Consider the following 24,146-nt stretch of genomic DNA (forward strand, 5'->3'; position numbering starts at 1 on the left):
AGCCTACGCGCCCCATGGCCGCGTGGTGGTGTAGGGCGGTGATGGTGTAAACGCCAGGGAAAAGGTCCCTAAAGGCAGCAGGGTCTCCGTTCATTCGTCACCCTGCCAAAATGTCTTTCCCCATACCATAGTAAAAACCAACCTCACTGAGCACTTAGGTGGGTAATGTGTTAGTCCTAGCTGCATGTCACCCGTTTGGGAGCTTGCAGCCCTAACATATCCTGCATTAAAACTTAGCACAGAACCGATACCGAATGTCACTAACTTGTTCATTTCTCTCTGTCATGCAAGAACCACAGAAACAGGCGGGTTCCACCCCAAATCTACAGACTTCAGCATTCTACCTCACTTCAATCCGTTAGATATTCTACTTTCAGCACCTCTGTAGTCCAAGGTAATATCTTCGATGCTACAAGTTTGATACTATTTTTCATTTATTTGATTTTCATCTCCTCAGCAAATCACCATAGTACGGTCTGATGCTACCCAGTGTCAAGAAAACAAACAGCTCAGATACATACTGCTAATCCTGAAAGGACTTACAACTCTTCACCATAAGTAAACCCATTTATTTACTCTCAGTAATACTGAGAAACGTATGTATAGGAGCAGAGCAGAAGTAGAAAACTTCCAGACAAACAAAGAATTTTTGTACAAACATATATATATATACACATATATATATATATATGTCAAGTATATTGATGTTTTATCATTGGTCTTGTGCTTAAATGCTTTTGTGCTCTTTTTTTTTTTAACATTAATTTAATTCTCACTGCAACCCTTTATAATGCCTTCTTCTGTTGTAAATTATTTTAAATTGAATGTAAATACTAAAATAACTTTTTAGAACTCACTGTCATACTTCTATCATTTAAAATGATTTTCATTCATCAGCAGTTACACTTACTTTGTATTCTTAGCTATATTACAAAAGTATCCATAACACATTTACTCAGTTTTCCAAGACCAATTTGGGGGGCATTTGGAGTAACAAGGGTGTCTTTTGAGAAATTAGACGTGATGTCTTTTAACACTTTAATGGCCAGAAAAGACCATTCGATCATTTAATCTGACCTCTTGTATCGCATTTCACCTCAGCATTTATTTGTGCATTCTCCACAGTGTTACAATATTTTTAATATACATGCGAATATAAACAATTGAGTTGAAATGAGAAATTCTGCTTTTTTTGTCATTACAGATGTAGGAAACATAGGTACCCTTTCACGATAATCATTAAATAAAAGAAAGGACAATTGACATGGTGCATACCTGGCACCCCATCCTCACCGCCTTGCCTCCTCAACTTTCACAGCCTATGCATGAAGAGAGAATTTGTCACTTAGCCTGAAAAGGACAGAAAGATGAGATGAAAGCATCACAATGGGATAATCCTATTACTGTAATTAGGGAATCATCATCTATCACTTCATCTGTAAACAAAGCCTTTTGTTTTCACTCCAGGACTTCCTGAGCAAGTGAAGGCAGTCAACACTCCTTTCACTCTTCCTGCGCATGCAAAACCTGTTTCATTAAATATTTCTCATTTATTTTCTGTCATCATGGGACACAGAAACCTATTAAAACCCGATGTTTTTCATCTATGAATGTAAAAAATCATAAGAAAAGCTGCTTAAAATGTTAACTATCGAACCATCTGAAATCTATTGTCTAAAGCAGTAAAGCAACATTCTTGGAATAATGGTGGTATTGAAGCTGAGGAGAGAAATGCTAGGGAAAAAACAGTAAAAATATTCCTCAGCTAACGAAGGACCAAACAAGTACTAAAAATTGATGAAGACAAAGTTTGAAAGGTCCTCTGAAGGAGCAATTAAACATTAATAGAAATATACAAATAACTGTGTAGAGTCAATAAGTTGTGCTCAAACACTCCATAAAATTGCAAACTGTCTCAAACATGATAAACATCATTTCAGAGCACATTTCCCTCATTCTCAGCTCTCTCCAGATCAAGCTACTAGCCTGTAAATCTGTATCTTAATACTAGGCAATTGCCTACTACCCTGTGCTTCTGAAAAGTACAGAAGAAGGAAGGAAGAAACAGCCAAATTAATGTATAAGAAATTACAATACAGAGTTCTGTCTGGTTTGTTCCTTTTCAGTGGCTTTGACTACAGAAATAATTTCCATGTTACTTATTGTGTTTCATATAGAAAGTTTTTCAAGTTTAATCTCTCTGAATCACCCCTTCTGTTTTGAAAACAAATAGTGTCCATTCTACTTTCTATTGCATTCTCTTTAACATACCCATTTAAAGGGGAGAGCCCATGGCTTTTCCACATTATATCAGATGGACATTTTCCCTAGGACTTCAGTCATTCAGAATTTTCAGAATTCAGTCATTTCACAACTGCTTTTTGATACACAGACTGAAATGACTATCAATTGTAGTCCACTTTAAATAATGCCACCTTGGTGCAGGTGAATTGCACTGTAGACAACTAAATTTAAATTAGTGACTCTTGTATTTTTCCGGCATGACAAACTTTTTTTCATTTTTTACTGACAGCTTGCTAGTTTTCTAATGATAGAAAGCTGACAGCTTGACTATCAACATTCACCGTGCTTTACTATTAGATTTAAGTGCCATCACTAATTGCTGATGAAATGCATTGACTCTTTCTTTCTGGGCTGGCCACTTCAAGATGCAGCGAGATCTGAACATTCCTCTTCTCAAGCAAAGTGCATGATTCAACTTGTAATCTTGGATGTCATGAAGAAAGACCAATATAATGGAGTCCCGACTTTGTTCAATAGCTTGCTGAACAGCATGATACACCTTAAACCTGAAGCAAAAATAAGACAAAAAATGCATTTTATTTCATGTTGGGGAAAGCAAGGACAAATAGTTCTTTTGCCAGCTCACATATTAGCACATTAGACCCTGATTTTATAAAGTCAAATGGGTTTTAATGTACATTCTGTGATAAGAAAGTGTCACGACTTATGTTAAATTAGTTACTTTTTAACTACAGAAAAAATTACATTCTAAAAATATAACCTAAATCGTATAGTCTTTTCCTTCCCTTTCAAGATCACTACAGAGAAGTAATGAAAAGAGTTGTTTAAAGATAAATAAAAATCATCTTTGTATGCTAGTGATCTCACCAACAAAACTTGTTGTGTTTCAAATGTGTAATTTTAAGGAAAGCAATTTACAGAGGTGATATTGACAAAGGTTCAGATATCCACCAGTGTACACGTAGAGCACTTAAGTTCATTAATTTTGTAACTGTTCAAAAATTATGATATATTAAAGTAGAATTTGCATTGCATTTTTAATTAATCTACATAGCAAAAATAAAGATTACCTTATTAAAAATCTGTTAAGAATTTTTTCCCCTTACATACAGTGTTTTATATTCTACTCACTTCTTGCACCAGGGATCCTTTAAGAGATGCTCAGTCACAACAAAAATAATCTTCCTGCTCCTTCTTATACAGTTAATTATGGCTTCAAATTCTGATATGCCTGCTTCAAAGTCCCGTTCTTCTAAACAAAACCTAACTTCAAATTGCTTATTTTTTTCCAGAGAGATGAAATTCTTCAACACCCAATTCTTGTCGTGTCTTGCATGAATAATGTAAGCATCATAATCATACTCTTCCTGTAGTCTATCAAGTTCTTTAAAACCAAGTATTCGATTTACTGAAATGTTCCAGTAGAAAGCTATTCTCCACCCTTCAAAATGGATGAGAAGAACAATGAAAATGAGTAGCATCACTACTGTAGTAGTGATCACAAACAGAAGTTTAAATGGAGCGCTGTCTTTGCAGGCTGAGCTATCAAAATGCAACACCAGAGTACCATGATACTTAGGAGGAGTGTTGCAAATGTACTGAGACTGCAATCCAGGTACATATGCTTGGGTCGCATTAAGCCAACTAGCAAACCAAGCAATACTTTCACAGGTGCAATCAAATGGATTGGAATCCATCTCTAGCTTTCTCAAGTTCTTGAAAGCTGGGCCAAACACCACTTCTTCAACTGAGGTTATTAGATTTTTCTGAAGGTTCAATGAATTCAGAGAGGTTTGGTCATCAAATAAAGTTGCTGGAAGCAGATTCAAATTATTTGATCCTAAATCCAAATATTTTAACTGAAACAGACCCTTGAAAACCTGAACTGGAATCTCATCAAACCCATTTGATTTTAAATTTAGAATATGCAAGTTGGGAAGGTCTTTTAAAAAAAGAACAGGGCCTCCTGGATTTGCATGTTTCCAAAGCCGAGCTAAATTATTGTGCTGCAAATTCAGAATATCAAGTTTGTGAAGTCCATCAAACAAATCTTCCTTTATGTTTGCTATGTTGTTATTGCTGACGTCCAGGACAGTCAGATTTTGTAGAGGATGAAAAGGTGAAGGAGAAATTGCCAGATTACTGCAACCTACCTTCCTTAGCATCAGCATTCTAAGGCTTGGAACAAAAGAGAACGATTCACTTCGCAAAGTCAAGTTTTTGTTATAGGAAAGATAAATATACTGTATATTATTGAGACCTTTAAACTCATGACCTGTGAGCTCTTGACTAATTTCATTAAGACCAAGATCTAGAATTTTCAGGTGTCCCAAGAAGGAAAATGCCCCACTTTCTATTGTAGAGATTCTTGTTTTTGTGAGGTTGAGAACCTGCAAGCTGGAATTAGCAAGCGATAAAAATGTTGTATTAGTTATTCTTTGTAAGTTTATGTTGCAGTTAGAAAGACTCAGGTATTTAAGGTTGTTCAGACCTGTGAACATATTAGTAGTGATTCGTGGAAAATTGTTATTATCCATTAAAAGGTACTCCAGGTGGTATAACCAATGGAAGGAAAAATCTTCAATTTTCCCAGTGAGCGAATTTATCAGATTCAGATGTTTGATGCTGGACAATCCATGAAATGAACGTGAAGATACACGAATAATGTTATCCTTCAGGTTTAAGTACTCTAAATTTGAAAGCCACTGAAATGAGTCGTCTTCTATCACAGAAAGAGAATTTTTGGAAAGGTTTAAGACTGTGAGATTTGTTCCTTGCAGTCCCTGGAAAGTTGTCTTGTTAATGTATGAAAGCATCACATGGCTCAGTGAGAGGTTCTGAATTGCTGTGTTTGATAACTCTGTACAAAGTTTCTTTGTGCGATTTTCACCAAGTTCAACATTGTTCAATATAAGGCCAAACAGATTTCCAATTGCACGTAAACATCCTGTGTGAAACTAAAAGAAAAGGAAAAAAAAAAATGGTCTAAGCAAGGGGATTACAGAAGAGATTTGACCCGTGAAGCCTAAATTTGGGAAGCGTATTCAAGTGAGATCATCAAACAGAATAAAACTCCCAACTTTTTCCACACCTGAGTTTAGACAAACTTCTTGATTTACTGTTTCACGTGCTAGTGGTTCTAAAATTCTAATATGATTATCATAATTTTGAGTGGTACTATTTTAGAATAAATAAAAGGTTTCTTAGTCAGATGAAAGTTGATTACAATTGCGTATCCAACTAGCGAAAACCTTTTTGCTGCAAGTATCGTAGAAATATAGATGATCTCTTTTAAACTTCCTTTTATTGGTTTCTGCTAAGGATACCAATATACCAGAGCAAAAACAGATGTAAAAAAAGTGATTTAGGCCTTCAGTTAACCAAGAAGAAAACCAGTCTCTTCGTCTGAACAAAATCTATATTCAAGAACCATGATACTACACACTTCCTTCCGTGATATAAATTGCAGGCTTCTGTTATAGTGCTGGCCCCTCATCTTGATTTCAGATGTCGGTGGAATAATTACTTAATTATTACTTAATTAATACTTAATAATTAATAGTACAGTGCGATTAAAATGCATACGGCTGCTTTTCAGATAGCAGTACTGTAAATTCAGAGCAAGCTAAACTAGCATAAAGTAGCTCTGCCAAAGAAAGTCCCATCCACTTATCCACCCGCTGCACACTTGTGCCAGTATGGGTATTCATGTGGTCATATGGTGAACCAGATAGGGAACTAGCCTAGCTACAAGATAACCAAGCAAAGAAATCTGTAGAGTTTCCCTAAGTGAGCCAGTCCATAGCCTCATTATAGTTTGCATCAGCAACAGGGAGGCATGAAGCCTAGAGGTGAACCAATTTAGACCTGCAACACTTAACATTACTCTTTAATGAATTGTGTTTTAACACTGAGGGGGGCAGAGAGAACAAGGTAGAAAGCAGTGAGGTAGGTGGCAGAGCAAACAATGCCTTTTTTTCTTTTCTTTTTTTAAGTAAAGAGTGAATATACTTTTCTGTAATAATTATTTCTCTGGAGTAGCCCATATGCACAAATGAAATTTCTCTCTGATAAATAGAAAGGGAGACCTAGATTGTTTAATTAGTCTTGCATAATATCATACTTTCTCCCTGACTTAGAAAGATTTTTCCAGCTGTTCACCTTCAGTTCATACAAAAAACCCACAAACCCTGCATAGAACATACGTGATGACGGCTCACAGAGGTAGAATCATAGAATGGCTCAGGTTGGAAGGGACCTTAAAACCATCTGGTTCCAACCCCCCAAAGGTTCAAACCCCTGTTAGTTACTCAATCTAGCTCTTGCTTGAGACTTGTGATCTACATGAGAACACCTCTTGCTGATAACAGTGTCAGAAAAATAATCGTGTATTACTGTTGAGGGTCAGGAGCAATGCTGTATACAATAGAATGGTTTCAACTTTGATCTTGGTGGATTCAAATTATATATATAAAACATAAGCCATACAATCATATGGGATAAGTCAGGATAGTTCCATTTTGTACTTACACCAGTTGAATTCTGTTGAAATACTTCCTACCTCTTTCAGGGGATTTGATGACAAATCAAGACTTTTCAATGAAGTGTTGCTAAGAAAACTGAGGTCCTCCTTTTTTAACTCAGTGATTTGATTGCCACACAACACAAGCTCACGGAGGTTCTGCAGCTGCTGTTGCAATCCTAAATTTGCTGACTTCAAGTGATTATGAGTTAGATCCAAAATATTCAAGTTCTGCAGAGAAGATGCAAACAAAATTATAAAAAGTCTTTTTATGTAATAAAGATATTGAAATATTGCAGTTGTCTAATTCATGAGAAATTGGCTGCAATACTACAAATATTACTACACCAAAGCTGGCTGTAGTCCTTCACACTTAGTCGAGAGTCATGCAAGCAATTGCATTTTACATAACTGAACTGGAATACTGAGTGTGCCAGAAATGTTCAGCCTTGCCCAAAACCACAGCTGTGCTCATTAGAGCACTGTAGGACAATTAGTTCCCACACATTGTCTCTATGTTCTTTTGTCCTTAGGCCCTTCCTTGACCGCCAACCTCATAGATGCTACAGAGAATATTTAACCACATAAGAACTAGCAGGAAAAACAAAGGCAGCTAAAACCTTCTTATTCTCTCAGTCCCTGAAGCCCTGGGAGACACTACATTTAGCCTAGGCATCAGTCTTATCAGTCTGAGTGTTTACACCTTGACCTTGAGAATTTAGGCTAGCTATCATTTTTAGACCTCATGCAACTCAGACTCCTGACCAGCCATTCCACCCTATGCTTCATCTGCTGCTGCTATTCTTTCAGCACAGATCCTGTATGGAGAGATGCCTCAATCGGATGCAGCAGAGGAAAGGGGAAGGAGAGCATTGGCTCACAAGGATGGCCGCAACTCCAGTGTGTTCAAACACAAGAAGCCGCTAGGCCTTTTCTTTAGAAAAAGGATGAAGAAAGGTTATATGCTGGGTATCTTCAAATGGAAATAGGCAGCTGTTTCGTACACACACACATATATACTTTATTTACAGGAAAAGGTGCATTTTTAGCTTACCTCCAGGGTTTTGAAAGGATCATTTTTTACATCTATTATGTTGTATCCTAGATTGAGCTCAGTCAGGTTGGTGCAAGAAGCAAATGTTCCATCAGGGAGCTCATGCAATTGATTATGTTCTAGCACCAAAATTTGCAACAGGGGCAAATTTTTGCATAGTTCTGGTTGCAGTTTAGAGATGATGTTGTATCCTGCGTTTAAGTAAACCAGCTTGCTGTACTTGGTCAGATTTGCAGGACATAGTTTTTTTAGCTGATTATGAGAAATGTCCAAAACAGTTATATTGTTTGGGAGATCAGAAGGAATTTGAGTCAGTTTTAGGTGACTGCAGTCTGCCATTGTATTTCTGATTTGACATTGCTTTCCGACCGATGCACACAGCAAGCAGACAGACACCAGTCTCAAAGATAACCTGTTCCAACAAAGAATATCACTTCCCATGGCTTTATCTGCAAAGGCAAAATGAATTTGCATTACAAATTACAGTCATTTTTACACAATTCATACATTATAACTTAACCCGATGGGTAAGCAAGCCAGGCACAAGAAATCATGTAGTTTTATACTGAGCAAACACTGATTATTTTTTACCTATAGAAAAGGTATGTTTAATAATCACTCTGCTGAAAATAATTATGTTTAAAAATCTACCAACAATTTATCTATAATGAGTGCAAATTTTCAATTGTTTTCCATTTTCTGATTAATTTTGGATTGATTTAACATGCATAAAGTACAATAAATATGACAAATTATGCACAGGCCCTTCAGTGTTAATTATCTGTGCTCTGAGCTTTACTACGCTTAAATTACTTATAGTTATATGCAGTAAGAATACCTAATATAAATGCCATTTTATTTTACAATTCTTGCCAGTTTTTGTTTTACAAGTCACTCACAAAATTCTAACCATCTATTAGTTTTGTTGCTTGTCTAACTTTAGTTACAGCTATAATAAAAGAAGGAATACCAGGCTATAGAAAGGTGTATGAGAAAGAACAAACAAACGCAATCTATACCTACCTAAGCAAAACAACAAAAGTGAGAACTGTAGAGAAAATGCTGTCCACAGACTGAAGGCATTTTTAAGATAATTTATAATGTCTTAACAAAAATTCAGTTCCTTGCTGGGCACTGCACGTGGACCTGTCCTGTCCTTTGCGGCTCACTCAGCCTGGCTCTCTGCTCACCTGCTGCTGGCAAACAAACAGGGGAGGTGAGGGGACAGCAAATATCTGAACCTGGCAGTCCTACAGGCAGCTTGACCTGCTAAAGCTGCTGCTGAACACAGCCCCCTATCCCTCCAGCTGAGGAATATGAAGGACTAGTTTTCCTTCCTCATTCCTCTGCAACCCAGGAGCTGGAAGAGTGGAGGAAACCAAAGGGGGAGCTTGTTTGATGCCTCTAGTCTGCATGCGTTTGAGGGTTTGTTTTATAGAGATAAGGTAACTGCCAGGCTCCTCGGTAATTATTAGCAGTTCATCTTTAAAGTTTGAAAGGAGCAAGAAACACACTATACAAACATAAACCCAGTTCTTTGGATGACTTCCAGCGAGGCTAACAGGGCTGCCTCCTTGTGCTTGGCCATTTTCATTGCAGCAAGTCTGGAGACAGCTTTAACTGTTTTATGCTTTGGTTAGGAATCCAGTGAAGTAAAGACAACCGCTATCAAATTGGAAAGACAGGGTTACAGAATAATATTTAAAGGAGAGCAGACAGAACCAGAACTGTCAACATTATTAGGAAGAATCTTAAAATTGGAAAACTGCAGCAAGGGAGCCTCTAGCATCTTCTAGTGAGTGATATTCCCTCTCCACCGGCGATGTTTGCAATTTAACATAAATACCTCCTGCCAGCTGGGGTCCTCACAGCTAGACACAAGCACCCAAGCACGCTCTCATTAAGCAAACAGCAAGGGCACCGACTTCGTGCAAGTTCAGAGAAATCTACAACCAGGGAAACTGCCAAACTCCTGAGCAGTGCTTTAGCTTCGCCTCTCTGATAGCTGTATTTATTACAAATACCTGAAGAACAGCATCAACTTACCACCGTGGGCTTTACCTCCTTCAGTCTGGGGGCATCCAGGCACCGCACAAGTTCCTCAGTGCACAAAAACCATCAGGAAAAAAGCTGCCCGGAGCTGGAAGGAGAAGTGAAAGCGAAAGTGAAGTAGGGCAAGCCTCCGTGCCAGCGGGGCAGCTGCTGCTGGGAGTGCACAGGGGTTTCACAGATGAGCAGCATCACACAACCCAGTAACAATCCTGGCTAATTCCCGTGTCTCTGAAAAAAACTGAGGACATATCCCGAAAGCAGATATGTTACTGACAGGTTACTGGCATAGGGATATTACTCTTATGTGGAAACAATGCACCAAAAGGGTTCTACAGAGCCAAATAAAGTATGCCTCTTTAAAAAGGGAACTTAAGTGACAGCATAATATATTAATAATATATTATATATAACACCCTTATAGTAATAATATCATATATTATATATTATATTATATATAATAATAATGTTAATTAAATATATTAATTATTAATTATAATAATACATTAATCAAATGTTTTCTATTGTAATAAAATAAGGAAAAGTTTTCAGAAGTCCAAATAAAAGTTTCAGGTACAGCTTTTAGATCTTTTTCCTTTTAACGTCACTTGTGAATTCACTTTTTCCAGGGACCTGACCATCACTTTTCTGGAGAGAGAGGACTTGTCCAATACATGCTTCTGGCTGTGACAAAAGGTCCTGCTGCTTGGGCTACATTGGCATTGGTGCACCTGTGTGTCACAAATCAGGAGGCTCACAAACCTCTTACTCAAGAAACCTCTGCAGGTCTTATCCAGCCATAGGTTCAGCTCACATTATCAGGTAGTAGCGCTGTCCCTCGAGTGGAGACAGTAGCTGCAGCAGTTGCCTAGAAAAGAGTAAAAGTGGGCTGTAATCCTTCCTTCGAAGTGTTTGAAATCACAGCCTGAAGGAACATGTTAACCCCCCACCTGCCAGGAGCTCTGGGAGGGGAGGGAGGCTGTGCTGGCTACCATCCTGCATCCTGTTAAATCTGGGACCACTGGCAGCTTGGCAATGTTGGGGAGCACAGGGAGGCAGAGCAACTGCCTAGTGAAAACTATTGCTTACTCTTGGAGTTAAGACACCAAAATGGACACCAGAACCACAATCCTTTACAGCTAAGAGGCTCTAAGGCCTGTTTCATTCCCATTTCATAGTCAAATTTTTGTCTTCCATTTTAGCTTGCTGTGGGAAGAACAAATTTGTTCCATATTGCCCTGTGTGCTTCTGCAGAGATAATTTGATCGTAAGTGCAGTCACACTAAATTACTCTGAGGAGGGTTTTCCCTCTGTGTTTTAAAACTCTGCTGCTCTGGAACAGATGGGATTGCATTGGTGGCAAAGAAACAGAATAACTAACAACCTTTGCAGAGCATTGTTCTAACACAGCAATACTGTCAGGTATTTTGCATACCATTTCCCTCTACACCATAACCTTTGCAAGGTGAAAGCTGCTCTTTGATCTCACCTCTCAACTGATTCTTGCACAATACCTCTAGCCATTTTGCAGCATGATTTGCAAGAACCAGCAACTTACAATGTGCAAGGCAGACTCTAGGGCATACACAAACAGTTCAGATTCACCAAGTACAGGATTTCTGAGGCAGAGGACAAAAGTTGACACATCTGTGCCTATTTCAGTGGTGTGAAATCATATCAGGTTCTCAAGTTTCCATAACTTCACTGTAAATTAAATGGCACTTGTGTTTTCAAGAGCTGCAAAGGACATGGTAAACTCATAGGGTAGGAAAAAGTCAAGCACTCCACCTGTCCTAAGAATATTTTAGGGAAAAAGCAGAGCAAAATTAAGCAATGACCCCATATGGTGGGTGATGAAAGCAACTCACGTCAGTTGGTGCTGAATGGTGACAATAGGCAGCAGGGCACAATCTGGATATGTAGCCATTTCACTCGTAGCTAACCGCAGAGAGCAGCCAGCTGCTGCACAGACCTAGTATAAGTTTATTTGGACTCCAGGCACAGAAGGGTGGGGACATAGGTGCGGTATCTGATGGAACACTCCCAGAACAAACATGCCACCGAAACCTAGCATAGAAAAAAAGAAAAAAGGAAATTTACTAATCTTAATCTGGTCTTTAAATACATACAGGTGTTAACACGGTAGCATGCAGCTAGTGGGACTTCAGTGTTTTCATAAACTGAAGTCAGACTGCAAGCATCAGGGGAAGACCCAAAATAACACACAGACACTATGCATGGCTCATGGTAAAAGCTCCATATATTGTGGTTGGGTATAGAAAGAAGTGTAGAAAGAACTGAAAGAGTTCTGGAAGCGAGCCAAGCTACCAGGAGAAAGCAAGCAGGAAAGAGCAGAGAACTGAACAGTTAAGATCTGAGGCAAGGCTTGACAAGGGACATCCTTCAGCTTTGAGGAAAACTGATGAGAGGACAGTGGGGCAGATAAAGCAAGCTTCTATCTACCTCTAGGGACAGAAGAACAGATGTTTTTCTGTCACTGTTCTTAGACAAATTCAGTTGTGCTGCTGAGGAATCTAATAGGTCAGGTGCCTTTTGGGTGCAATGGTTCCTTTAAGGCTGCTCACTCATCGTTGTTAATTTAGCGGTGACAGGTGGTAAAAATTGATTTTTTCCATTAGCTTTTTGTGGGTGCAGAAGTGGAAAAGCATATCTGAGGGCTGACGTGCAGGTAAAGTAGACCATATGCTTATTTTAGTGTATTCCCAAACTTCTGGGTACTATCAAAGACAGGAGAATGTTTCCACAATCTTTTCTTTTTCCCTAGCTGAAGACATTGCCTGGGCAGGTGGCTGAGAACTCAGTCCATAGCTTGGGTTTTAAGCTACCCAGTAGCCAACAATAAACAGGATGAATTATTCATCACTTGGAAGTTACATGAAAAATACCACTGGACACAGATAAACTCTGCAGCAGTTGCTCATCAGCTCCAAGAGCAGTCACAACACTTCCCTGATGCGCTGCAATGACTGAAGATCAACTGCAACTCCACAATAAATCACATTTACTGCAGGACAAGCTGCACTTTACTTTCCAGCCAGGGAACCCTAATCCCAGAGAAACCTGGAGTTGCTTCCAGGTTAACATTTTAGTCTGGATTAGCAAAGGTAAAAATGTTTCACTTTGGTACATTTTTTTTTTTTTTTTTTTTTTAGGAGTTATCAATATTTCATGTTTGCACCGCTGGATTTTTTTTAAAGTATATATATTTTGCAATGAAATGTTTTAGCTTTTTAGATACTAACTATTAAAGAGATTTGTACTTGGGATTTGTATGCATTCCTATGTTGTAGAAAAAAAAAAAAAAAGCAATTTCTGGCTCTAAGAACTCTCCAGCGAAGATGGCAACCTTCTTAAAATCTTGTTCTTATCCAGCTCTAACAATTAGGCATGCACATCAAATATTTCTAATTTGCAATAATTTCTATTTCTCAGGATTTTCTCACAGCATTTAATAGTTTGGTTTCAGAATCCCTTCCTTTTTCAATGTTCCCCCTTTTTTTATGGCAGATTTTCATGTTTGTGTTCACAGTGTAACTACTCAGAAATATTTCCCTACTAAAGGTTATACCTTTAAAGGCTATGTGACCTCCAGCTTCTAAAGTTAAACTGTACTTAAAAGAATCACAGCTGCATTTGACCTTTCCATTTAATAAAATCTGTATTCAGTTATATCCAGAACCTTTTTGAATTGCACCTTTCCCTCAATATTACTGTGTCCTGAAAGCCCTAGAAGCCCAGATTCACTAAAAGCTCAAAGCAGTAAAATGCACAAGCCAGGAATACACAAGTGAATGAATACACAAACACACCCATTTGGTTCACCCTTTTCCTCCTCACCCTCAAGAAATATTTTGCTTTGTTGGTAACTGACTTCAGATGCAAAAGAACTTCTTTAAAATGGCCCCAGTTACATCTGTTGACCACACCTATTCACTGTTGTTTCTCTCATTCTCGCTTCAGGAATAAAAGAAGTCATTCTTCAGACTTCCTTACCTTTATTCCACCCAAGATGCTGCATCTAACTTCATTTACAAGGTGCCAGACAGATACTGAGCATGCTTCTTAATGCAGTGAAGATTCTTTATATTGCTTTCAGTAGCTATAATCTTTGGGTTGCTTAGCAGAATAACCAAATAAATTGCTACTTTTTTTTTTCTCTTTTTTTTTTTTATAAAATCAAGTGTTTTAGGGGAATAACTACTTGGACAAAGCTTTTGAGTAAAAATACCAAATCGTATCAGTGGAGAGTTCTTAGAGGCAGAAATTGCCATTTTGACATGCTAGTACTTCATTTTAGTAACGGTAAACATGATCCGTATATTTTAAATATAACAAATGTAGCAAAAGCGATGAAGTTCAATACAAGCATAGGATGAAGTAATACGATTCAACTTTGCTGAAATGAAACTCCTGCTCTACCAGTGTTTTAAATATCTTTTTTTTTCATTCTGAACTGGAATGTACACAATGACCATTTGAGCCCGATACAGAGCCCTTCCAGCCTCTTCTCTAGCAGTGCCATTACGTAGCCCCTACTCTTTACAAGTGGCTAAGGCTCAGTTAGGAAAACATTTACAGGGAATAAAACCAAGCAAGATCAATCATAACTGTTATCAGAACTATCAGCCTTTAACTATAATTTTGTTAGGTTAAAATCTGAGGACTGAATTTCAATATCAGTGTGTTAGATTTTTACTAAATTCATCTGCAGAGTTTAAAATCTGTTGCTATTCAAAGATTAAGATTGTGAAATCTTTTAGCTATAAATAAAAGTGTGGAACAATATCTTTCAATTCCTTCTAGCCAGGACAAAGTCACAAAAATAGAGAAGTGTCTTATTAGAACTAGCTAAAAAAAGAATAGGTTTAATGATTAATACACATTTCCAAATTCATTTAATTTGCAAGGCTGGTTTTGTATAAGTATTAGAAATATGGCTATTACAGACACTAATTATGTCTACAAAAGGTTAGAAGTCAGGAAAACATTTTATAAACAAAATATAAAGTACTGGACCTGATTCAATGACTTAAAATTAGACTTTTTTTTCCTATATTGCAAAAGACGCATTCCCCGAGGCTAATTTTTATTTCATTTTGCCTACCACTTAATGCTTTGAGCATAGAAAAATACATTTAGAAAGACTTGTTTGCAAATTCAAATAGGCATTGGTGCCCATGGCTTAGCTTTGATGAGCACATGAATGGTATATCCCAGCTGAGAGCTGATCATAACCCAAGCAGTGCATCCTGTCCCAACACCTGGAATCACTAATGCAACATTCATGGAAAGAGGCCCTAGCGTTCAGTTATGACTGAAAGACTCCTCTCAAAGGGAACTAAGATCCTACGACCTGAAGTCAGTTCAGTATACAGATGTTAAGGCCCCAAAAAATGAAGAAAGGAAGACTCGCATTCCTTAGCTCTTAGTGATTCCTGAGCAATGTTCTTTTGCATCGACTTGGAGTGAATATTAAAGCTTACTGGTAGAAACATTCATAAGCGAAGAAGTTTGGGGCTTTGGTGGATTTGTTTTTAAATATAAGTTTCAAGTCAGTGAACCCAAGTGCTGGAAACTAGTCTCTGTTGCAGCATGTTATGTGATCCTAGCTCATAGCAGCTTAAGTCTTGCATACTAAATATTTTTGGTAGTATACAAACATGCAATACATTAAGAATCCAATCACCCTGATTCACTGCAAAACCAGTCCGTATACCAGGGCTTAAAGTTCTGTTTGAAAACCATTCAATTAGTAAAAAAGTTTCTACTCAGCTGTAATATTGATTCCACTGACATATCTTGAAAATTAACACAAACTACATGAAAAACGTCAGAAAGTCACCAGGCATCAGGAGAACAGTATTCCTCAGTACATAATAATACATACATAATTCAACATGGAACAAGATACTGACTTCTGAGTAACATAGCCTTCCTAGTGTCTGGATGTTACATTGCGTGCTTACACCCATCAGATTTCAAAACTGAATGAAATCAGAATTGCTGAGTTGCTTAGCAGAACAGAGATTAAGGTGCTGCTTTTAAATAAATTCTGAGCTAAAACCAAAGCCGTTTTTAACATGAGAATTACAGATTTTAACATACCTAGCAAAATATGTCTGTGCATGTATTCAGAGTAGCTGTTAACTTTGTGGTGATAGTATAATATCTGTATATAGCAAGGCAGCAAACTGATTTGAACATTGTCCTTTTCATGTCAGCCTTCTATAGAGTACTGCTACTTTGCTATGTAACAGTTCTGAGTTTTAATTAAAATTCAGTGAGCAAAAATCCTGACTTCAAAGGACAATTTCCAGCAACTCATTTTATTCTGAGTTGATACTTGTATTACTGTTTCTTCTTAATATCACACAAACCTCAAGCAGAGCTATAATGAGCATAGTCTAGATCAGAGGTTAATCTATTTTACGATTAAATTTTTAAAATATTTCAAATTCTCCAGCTTCATATAAAAACTAATGTATACAGCCACATTTTGTGTCTACATTTGAAACCTTTCAAAAATTTAGGATTGAGAGTTTAGGCTGTATGCCACAGGACAAAGTCACCATTTTTCTACTCTATCTTTACTGGAAGCCAGCATTTGGACATCCAGGAATTTGGGTGAGAAATGAAACTTCACTCTGGCTGAATAAACTACCTAAGTTCAGCATGGATGGCTTATGTCAAGTCTACAGTGTAATGCATACTGGGGGAAGTAAAGCACACGTGTTGGGCTGCATAAGAAATCACCTACATTTAATTTCCCTTTTAATTATAACCCACAATTTGAATGTTTTGTGCCAGGCTATTCCTGACCACATTGTGAAACCCTCTGCAAAATGAGGGTCATGGCCACGGTCATAAAAAAGACAATAAACTCAAATGCATTCCTTTTCAAATTCAGCACCTTTAATCTGCCTAATATCTGTAGATAAAATGAAAATATATGAATGTGTATGCAGAATCAGAAAAGGCATCTCAAACTAGATATTCGTACCCCTAAACTATACAACTAAAGTACCTGCTTTGCAAATGATCTTCCTTACTAACATTGTAAACAGTAGGTACTATGCATCTCTTCTGATTGTGTTCCCTGTGTTAACATGCACGTAAAAACATCATTTGAAAACATTATATATATATATATATATATATTTTTTTTACTTGGAGCAACCAGAAGCAACAAATACAGCAGATTTCATGATATATGGTACTATATGATCAAGTACAGAAGTAAAATACTGAACATATTCACTGAAATCCCTTTAGCTTTTGAGACCTGTGACTATTAATCACTGCTTTATTATGAGTAATAGATCAAATGTAGTTTAATGAAAAATAATTTATCCAGAGTATTTTAAAAATATTTCTGCACTTGCAAAAAAAAAAAAAAAAGCTAATAACAGATAATATGGGAAATATATTTCAGGTACTTTAACTCCAAGAAAGATAGGGAAAACACTAAATTTTTTTTTTATCCTTTCTATGCAAGACAGTAACACCCTTTGAAAAGCATAGCATTAACATTAGTACTGACGTTTTTTCCACAGTCAGGCTTTTTACAACAGTCTCATATTTTAATATATTATTTTGAAAAGACATCGTCAAAGAATCAGGTTAGCTGTCACATTTATTGATCAATCCACCAAATCTCAGTTTTTTGTACATGCAAAAAACACCACTAGATGTCAGCATTAACTTTCTCCAAAAAAAAGATACGAGCCATTTGATTTCTATTTTCTGGTAGATGTAAACCTAAAGAGTAGCTCCTGAAGTCCAAAGCTCCTTAAAGGAAATGTTTCTAGCATAAAGACTGATCTTGCAGCTGGCTGGGCATCAGGGTTATTTGCCCTGGCAAGTATATCACAGCTTGATTTGTTGAACCAAATTTGGTAGAATTAAAGAAATTCCACATTCATACTCCTAATAACTGAACATGTCATGTACACAAAATGAATCATCTTATTCAGCTGCAGCTAGGAAAAAAAAGCCAAGTCCACAGCCTTAAAGACTCTGGGATGTGTACTGCCATCAACAGTCTCATAGGCCTGCTGCTGCTGAGTTTACCAGATTTTATCTAAATAACATAAGGAGTAACATATGGACCTGACTGTATGTAACAGCTTTGAATTTTACAGGAACTGCTGTTGTAAATTTGCTTCATTATGACAGTGGCGAGATGCCTGACAATCCCTTACTACTCCTAAGATAAAAGCCGTAACCTCCCACAAGACTGACCACAAACTATTTATCATAACAGTTTTCTGGGAAACAAATCATAAAAAAAATGCAAAAACAGAGCTGCAAGCACTTAAGGCCTTTCTTCTTCTTTTTTTTTTTTTTTTTAAACTGACAAAGTATCTGAGATTTTCTCGCCTTCTGATTCAGTTAAGTCTCTATGTGCATACTTTGTTTACTACCATGAGGACAAACGCCTTCCTAAAATGCCCACGACCTGTTTGTCCTTTCTGAATTGTTGTGCTCATTTGTATAAGCAGGCAAATACGGACAGCAAATAAGAAAGTCCCCAGTGTTGGCAGGCTATTTGAATCTGGACGTTTACACTGCTTTCCAAAGCACCTTCAGGACACTCTAGTTATCAAATTGATTCACACATGGTAATGATCATTTGTTTTGAATTTGAAGTATAGTTAGTAGAACATTTTTGGACTTAGATGTCAAGACAGATTTCTGTATTTAAGGACAAGTACTGTGGGAGCAGTGGTGAATAATATGGTTAATATTTCTGTCCCCAAAAAAACCTTACTAGGAGATTCATGTTTGATTGCCACTGAAGATAAGAGCAACATATGTGTGGCAAATAGCCAATATGTGAGTCAGAGGGTATTTAATCATTTGAGGTTCCTATACAATGTAAACCTGTACAGGCCATTTTACAACCCTTTTCTCATTTTTTTTGTATTCTGTAGGTGTTGGTGAAACTTGTTTTCCATTTTACAGAGGACTAGGGCATCTGCAGTCATCTGCAATACCACATTATTATTTGGATGCACAAATATAGCTATCAGGAATCAACAGCTCAAGAATCTATTTTTTCAGTTCTTCCTACGAGATTTTTGTCACCTGTATTGAAAACGAACTGACCATGAAGTGTACAGCTTTATCAGCTTCCCTAAACACACTACTGTATTGCAATTTACTCCATTCTTTTGCTCCTTTCAGATAGCTGTTATAGGCAGGTGGGTATTGTGTGAATTAATTTTAGTATCCATGAATTTTCATAGCACCTGACAACCTTAAACCTTGGACATTACCACAATGTTAGTGTTAGCTGAAAGATTAAAATTTGACATGTTAAAAAATATATGCGAAAGAACCAGAAGACAAGCTCCACTCTTCCTCAGTCCAAGAATACTTCAAAGTACACAAGAGCAATGCCCTGGTTCACCTCAGGATGGTCGGACATACCTAAAAGCACACATAAAAGTCAGAAGCAAATAGTGCTTCTTTGAGCTACACTGTTTAACCTCCTTATAATTTCTGCTTCTAAGGCCACTACAAAGGACAAAAATATTTTTTTCTTCCCAAAAGGATTTATTCTGTATCTTTCCTATAAGTTGCAAATAAAATTACTTCTATCAAGAAGCAAGATGATCCACAGGACAGTTCTGTAACTTGTCCACCTTGTAGATCAAGTAAAAGGTGAATTACAAAAATCAAAAATGAGGGAAGCAAACTATTTATACAGGCTTTTAAAAATAGAGGGGGGGGGGCTCAAATCTTTTCTGTCTCTTGTGACCTGGATGATTTTTGCAAGTATGAATAATTAACAGAAAAAAATAATGACTTTTTATGGAATCTGGGATTTAACAGTAAAATACCTCAAAATAAGGCCTTCTCAATAGGTAATTTTTACTCGTAAGTTAAACAAGTAGAAGAAAGACTGCTGCACCCATAGAACAGCACATTTCAATAGTATTGCCAACTGCGACCATTACATAAACATGTTTTGGATCCATAGAAAACCTGAACTTGGCTTTAAATTGACCTTATATCAGAAGTAAAATTTTGGGATAAGAACATGTTATTACTTTTGCATGTTAATCCAATGAACGTGTTGGCCAGATGGCTCTGACATAAGTATGGCAGCCAAGGACTCGCCCTCCAAGCAAGCTGAGATTGTTCCAGGAAAATAAATAAATAAATAAATAAAAGATTCTCAGAGCTGTAACCTTAAACACTAAGTAGGAACCAGCAAGAAAGCTACAAATCAGGAATACCACAAACACACAAAAATGAATGTTTTTCCTATGTTTCATAATTTCTCGTTTTTAAACTTTCCTCATGCCTCCTGTTACAAAGACGCCTGCTCGTACATTCTCAGAGCAACTATTCAAAAGCAATTTCTCTCCATCTGAAGCCATGCTCCTCGCAATACTGACAAGGTCAGTGAGGTCCACAGGAAGTTATTTGCTGAGTAAGTGCTGGTCACGCAATTTACAGCTGCTTGGATGGGCAGTTTTAATTTACAGCATAGTTTTCCAAGTTGCCAACTTGTTCTAGGGAGAAATCACCTGAAAAATTCCAATCACAGCTCCATTGTATCCTCCCCATATGTGAGAATATTACCCAGCTTTAATACCAGATACAAATAGGATTATGCTTTTACATGTCATGAACTCACAAAGGAAGTAGTGCCCACTTTATGTAATTACAGACAATTTTCATTCCTGTCATGGAACATGAGATGAAGAAATATGAGGTAGGAGAGCTCTCAAAGCCATTCGGGAAATAATTGAAGGAATGATTAGCGCTGCTGCACAGAAAAGATCTCCTTAATCATTTGGATACAGAACGTATCATGGCTCTTTAAAAACACTTACAGTAGACATTACAACACTGTTCTCTGTGAGTTATCCTGTCCTTTTCACAGAAGTTTTACATCAACAGCTTTGAAATTTAAAAAGGGGGAAAAAAGAAGGTCAAAGGATATCAAAAAAGTTATTTGTTCTCTTAAGCAAATAAAACATTGTGTGCACAAATACATTCCTCTAGAGTGCCTGGAAACACATCACGGAAAAGTTCCCTAATAAAGTGATCATATTATTCATTAACATTTAAAAACTCTTCCAGCATACTGCTCTGTGGTATGTTCTCAGCCTGCTTTGCAGCAGTTAAGAAAAAGGTCCAAGGTTCATAGGGGAGGGCTTGTAAGCAGCTCACAAACAATGTGCTTGAAATTCCTTGCTTTTGTAGGAGGAGTGCAAAACTACAGTTGAATAATTAAGCTATTGAAGTAGGATTTATGCCGAAAAGACTAATTTGTAAGCTGTGCCCAAAGCGTCTGGGTTTGAAGTGATTTGCATATTTCTTCCTTTGGTATTCTAGGAATGCTATGGGAAACTTGCTACCCCAGGTCTCAGCAATAGGTTTCTCATGCATACCTTTCCAAACTTGTCTTTGAAAACATGAAAAACGAGAGTGTGACAAGCAGCATTATATTCATGTAGCATATGAATACAGGTATTCATGCAACTGGAAGCAAACATGAAATTTCTTGCAACATACAATGAGATTCTGTTTTATCTAGGTTACATTAAAAATTAATCCTAATGATTTATGCAAAAGCATAAGGGGTCTGATAAACATAAATAAAGAAATCTAGCCACAGAAATGTTTATTTGCCAAGATAAAAGGCAAGCTTTGTACCTCTGAAATAAGAAACACTAGTGATGACAGTGCACAGAATGGAGGGCAGCCCTGGGCATTTCCCCTGCACACATTTATTTAGTGTGCAAGTACATACCCTGTTCTTCTAACTCAAACTGAGCAAAAACCAAACAAAACAACAACAAGAAACTATCTGTGACACTTCACTATTCACATTATATTCCTCCTTTGCATAATAAATTCATTATTTTAAGAATGGGAAGTCATTAAGCTATCAACTTACATTCCTCATCCATATGAAATTACTTTTAAATGCTAGTTTAAGGAACGTACATAAATTATGGCAGAAGTGTTCATCTGGATCAAGTCCAATGGTATTGAATGAGAAAGATAATGCAATATGGTGGCTATTTAGATTAAGTAATAAAGATGAGCAAACAAGCACTAGAGAAGACCCTGTTAGACGCGTCACCAATTTTTACTGCAATGCACACATCCTGACCTAACTTACTTCGGAGTTTGATATTTTATAGCTTGTTGTTTGTTTGTTTTTGTTTTAGCAGAGTTTATTTCTTGTTTCATAACTGCGCAAGCAATTATTTTTGCATCCCTTACACAGACCAAAGCGGAATCCTTTGAAGGAGAATGGAAGATATGCTGCTTCTCTAAGGGGCAACTGAGCACGCTTAAGGGAAAAAGTTCAGGACACTGCAGGCTGTACAACTATATTAAAGAGGCCCAGCAGGCATCCTGTGCTGCCTCACTGCACTGGCCTTCCAAGGACCAGGAGCAGCCATCTCCTCTAGGACCCAGTAGCATAAAGGACAATGCACGCAGTCATCTTCAGTAAGCTCTTGATACCTGCTAAAGAGAGACCCCTGCCATCACCTCTACCCACTACCAACACTTTGTGTTTCAACAAACTGCTACAGATCCAGATTGTCAAGAAGGATGAAACTACACATCCTTAACTTCAAAGCATAACATCCTTAAATTAGTCCTCTTTGAAAAATTATCATAGTAAGCCTTATGCTGTAAACGAGCTTATAACTGAAGTAAATTAAACCGTTAGCTTGTTAAAAGCGTGAAACACTTTTTCCTCTGCATCTAAAACACATCTTGAATGCTTCAGTTTTCTTGCTAATCAGTATTTTTGATTTCAGAATTGTCTAGAAAAGATATTTTTACCAAGGTTATGACCATGTTTGCCTGCAGATGAGAGCCACATAACAGAATCCACTTCAGTGCAGCCTGTAAAGTGCTTTGGTGTTTTGGATTGCAGTACATGGGGCTGCACTGTTTTTTCTTTTTTTTTTTTTTTTAATTATTTATGTGAAAAATGTGCTGACTGATTTATGTCATTAAGTTTTCCATGCTTTTTTTGAACAGCTTACCACTGAAAAGAATTTAGGCTCTGAGATAAGAACAGCCATCTCATATCTTAATAGCAATGCAAACATATTAAGTCTTCTCCATCTACTTTGTAATATCATTGGAAATATGTTTCGTCAAATTTGACCTGCTTACCTAGCTAGTTTTTAGACTCAACTCATTTGGATACAATAGATACTATTGAAGTGACATAAAGCAAATAATGCTTTCACTTAAAACTATAAAGCAACCTCTGATTTTTTGACAATGGTTAAATGAAACACTGCCTTGTACAAAGAAGAGATGAAACTAAACTATGCAGATGCACGTACACAAGAACAATTTTCATCAGGCCTAAGAACAAATATGGAAAGTGAAGATGGGAGAAGAGTGGCACTCCAAATAATTCTGAGTAGAGGCAAGAGCCTAAGCTCATTACCAACAGCTGCATGAGGAACAGGCAGCTAAGGAAAGAAGTCCAAGCACAACATTCCACCAGCAGCTTAGAAAGAAAACATGATTATACAAAAGTTTGAGGAAACTTTTTACACAAGGCATATAAATTATGTAACTTCATAACACACAGAACTAGCCTCTGTAGTCAATCATAACAGAAGCGTTCTTAGTGTATATTCAACCTCTGCATTTCTAGTTCTTCAAACCTATTTGGAAGCAAACACCCTGAAACAGAGACTGATTTTAGAATTCCTAAAAAGGACTTGTTTTCTTGGGTCATTTTAATGCTGGTGTTTAGATTAACATAACCTTTGCAGAAGCCGTAAGTCCATCATATGGGTTGGAAAGACATAGTCAAAGATCATTTCCTTAATCCCATTGCTTGAATGGATTTCATCAGGGTCAAGGCAAGAATCCAAAAGTACATACCAACAATGCCATCCACTTACAGCGCTGTACAAGTAAGGCTTCAGAAAATAAAATCTGTAAGAAACGTTTGTTTCAAAAACTATCAGCCTTCACATGAACATATCTTGTGGGAAGTGACAGGTGAATGCAAGGCAGAAGGAGGACCAAGTGACTGCTCATAAGTACACAAACTCATCTTACATCTCTACTTACGATCTTCAATTTCAGGCTGCAGTTTTTAGAGTTGGCAAGTCTATGACCCATTTTTCTGATTCTCGGCATCTTTCCCAAAAGCCCAAGCCATGTTGCCTTATGAAACCTAATGCAAATTCACAGAACAGCAGAAGTACCTCACTAGAAGTACTT

At 37.3% G+C, this 24,146-nt stretch overlaps 1 protein-coding gene and 1 long non-coding RNA gene across 12 annotated transcripts in view; one reads left to right on the forward strand and one right to left on the reverse strand.

The window, feature by feature from the left end:
* The first annotated feature begins 36 nt into the window (after window positions 1-36).
* LOC310898815 lies at window positions 37-1,851 on the forward strand. The gene is made up of 2 exons (XR_014583735.1): window positions 37-158; window positions 292-1,851. It is a non-coding gene; the product is annotated as an uncharacterized lncRNA (long non-coding RNA).
* Window positions 1,081-24,146, reverse strand: part of TLR3 (toll like receptor 3) — a 34,200-nt gene continuing 11,134 nt past the window's right edge. For 5 of the 11 annotated variants that reach the window (XM_083834248.1, XM_083834245.1, XM_083834250.1 and 2 more), the window contains 8 exons: window positions 11,759-11,957; window positions 10,653-10,758; window positions 9,888-9,981; window positions 8,865-9,037; window positions 7,842-8,290; window positions 6,827-7,018; window positions 3,397-5,222; window positions 1,081-2,810 (listed from right to left, as the gene is read on the reverse strand). In XM_083834248.1, coding sequence (XP_083690374.1) covers window positions 2,582-2,810; window positions 3,397-5,222; window positions 6,827-7,018; window positions 7,842-8,282 — 2,688 coding nt within the window. In that variant the 5' untranslated portion in view covers window positions 8,283-8,290; window positions 8,865-9,037; window positions 9,888-9,981; window positions 10,653-10,758; window positions 11,759-11,957 and the 3' untranslated portion in view covers window positions 1,081-2,581. The remainder of the gene's footprint in view (window positions 2,811-3,396; window positions 5,223-6,826; window positions 7,019-7,841; window positions 8,291-8,864; window positions 9,038-9,887; window positions 9,982-10,652; window positions 10,759-11,758; window positions 11,958-24,146) is intronic. The other 6 variants (XM_083834255.1, XM_083834254.1, XM_083834251.1 and 3 more) reach the window with 6 other exon arrangements.

The sequence above is a fragment of the Anser anser genome, assembly GCF_964211835.1.
Source record: "Anser anser genome assembly, chromosome: 4".
NCBI lineage: Eukaryota > Metazoa > Chordata > Aves > Anseriformes > Anatidae > Anser > Anser anser.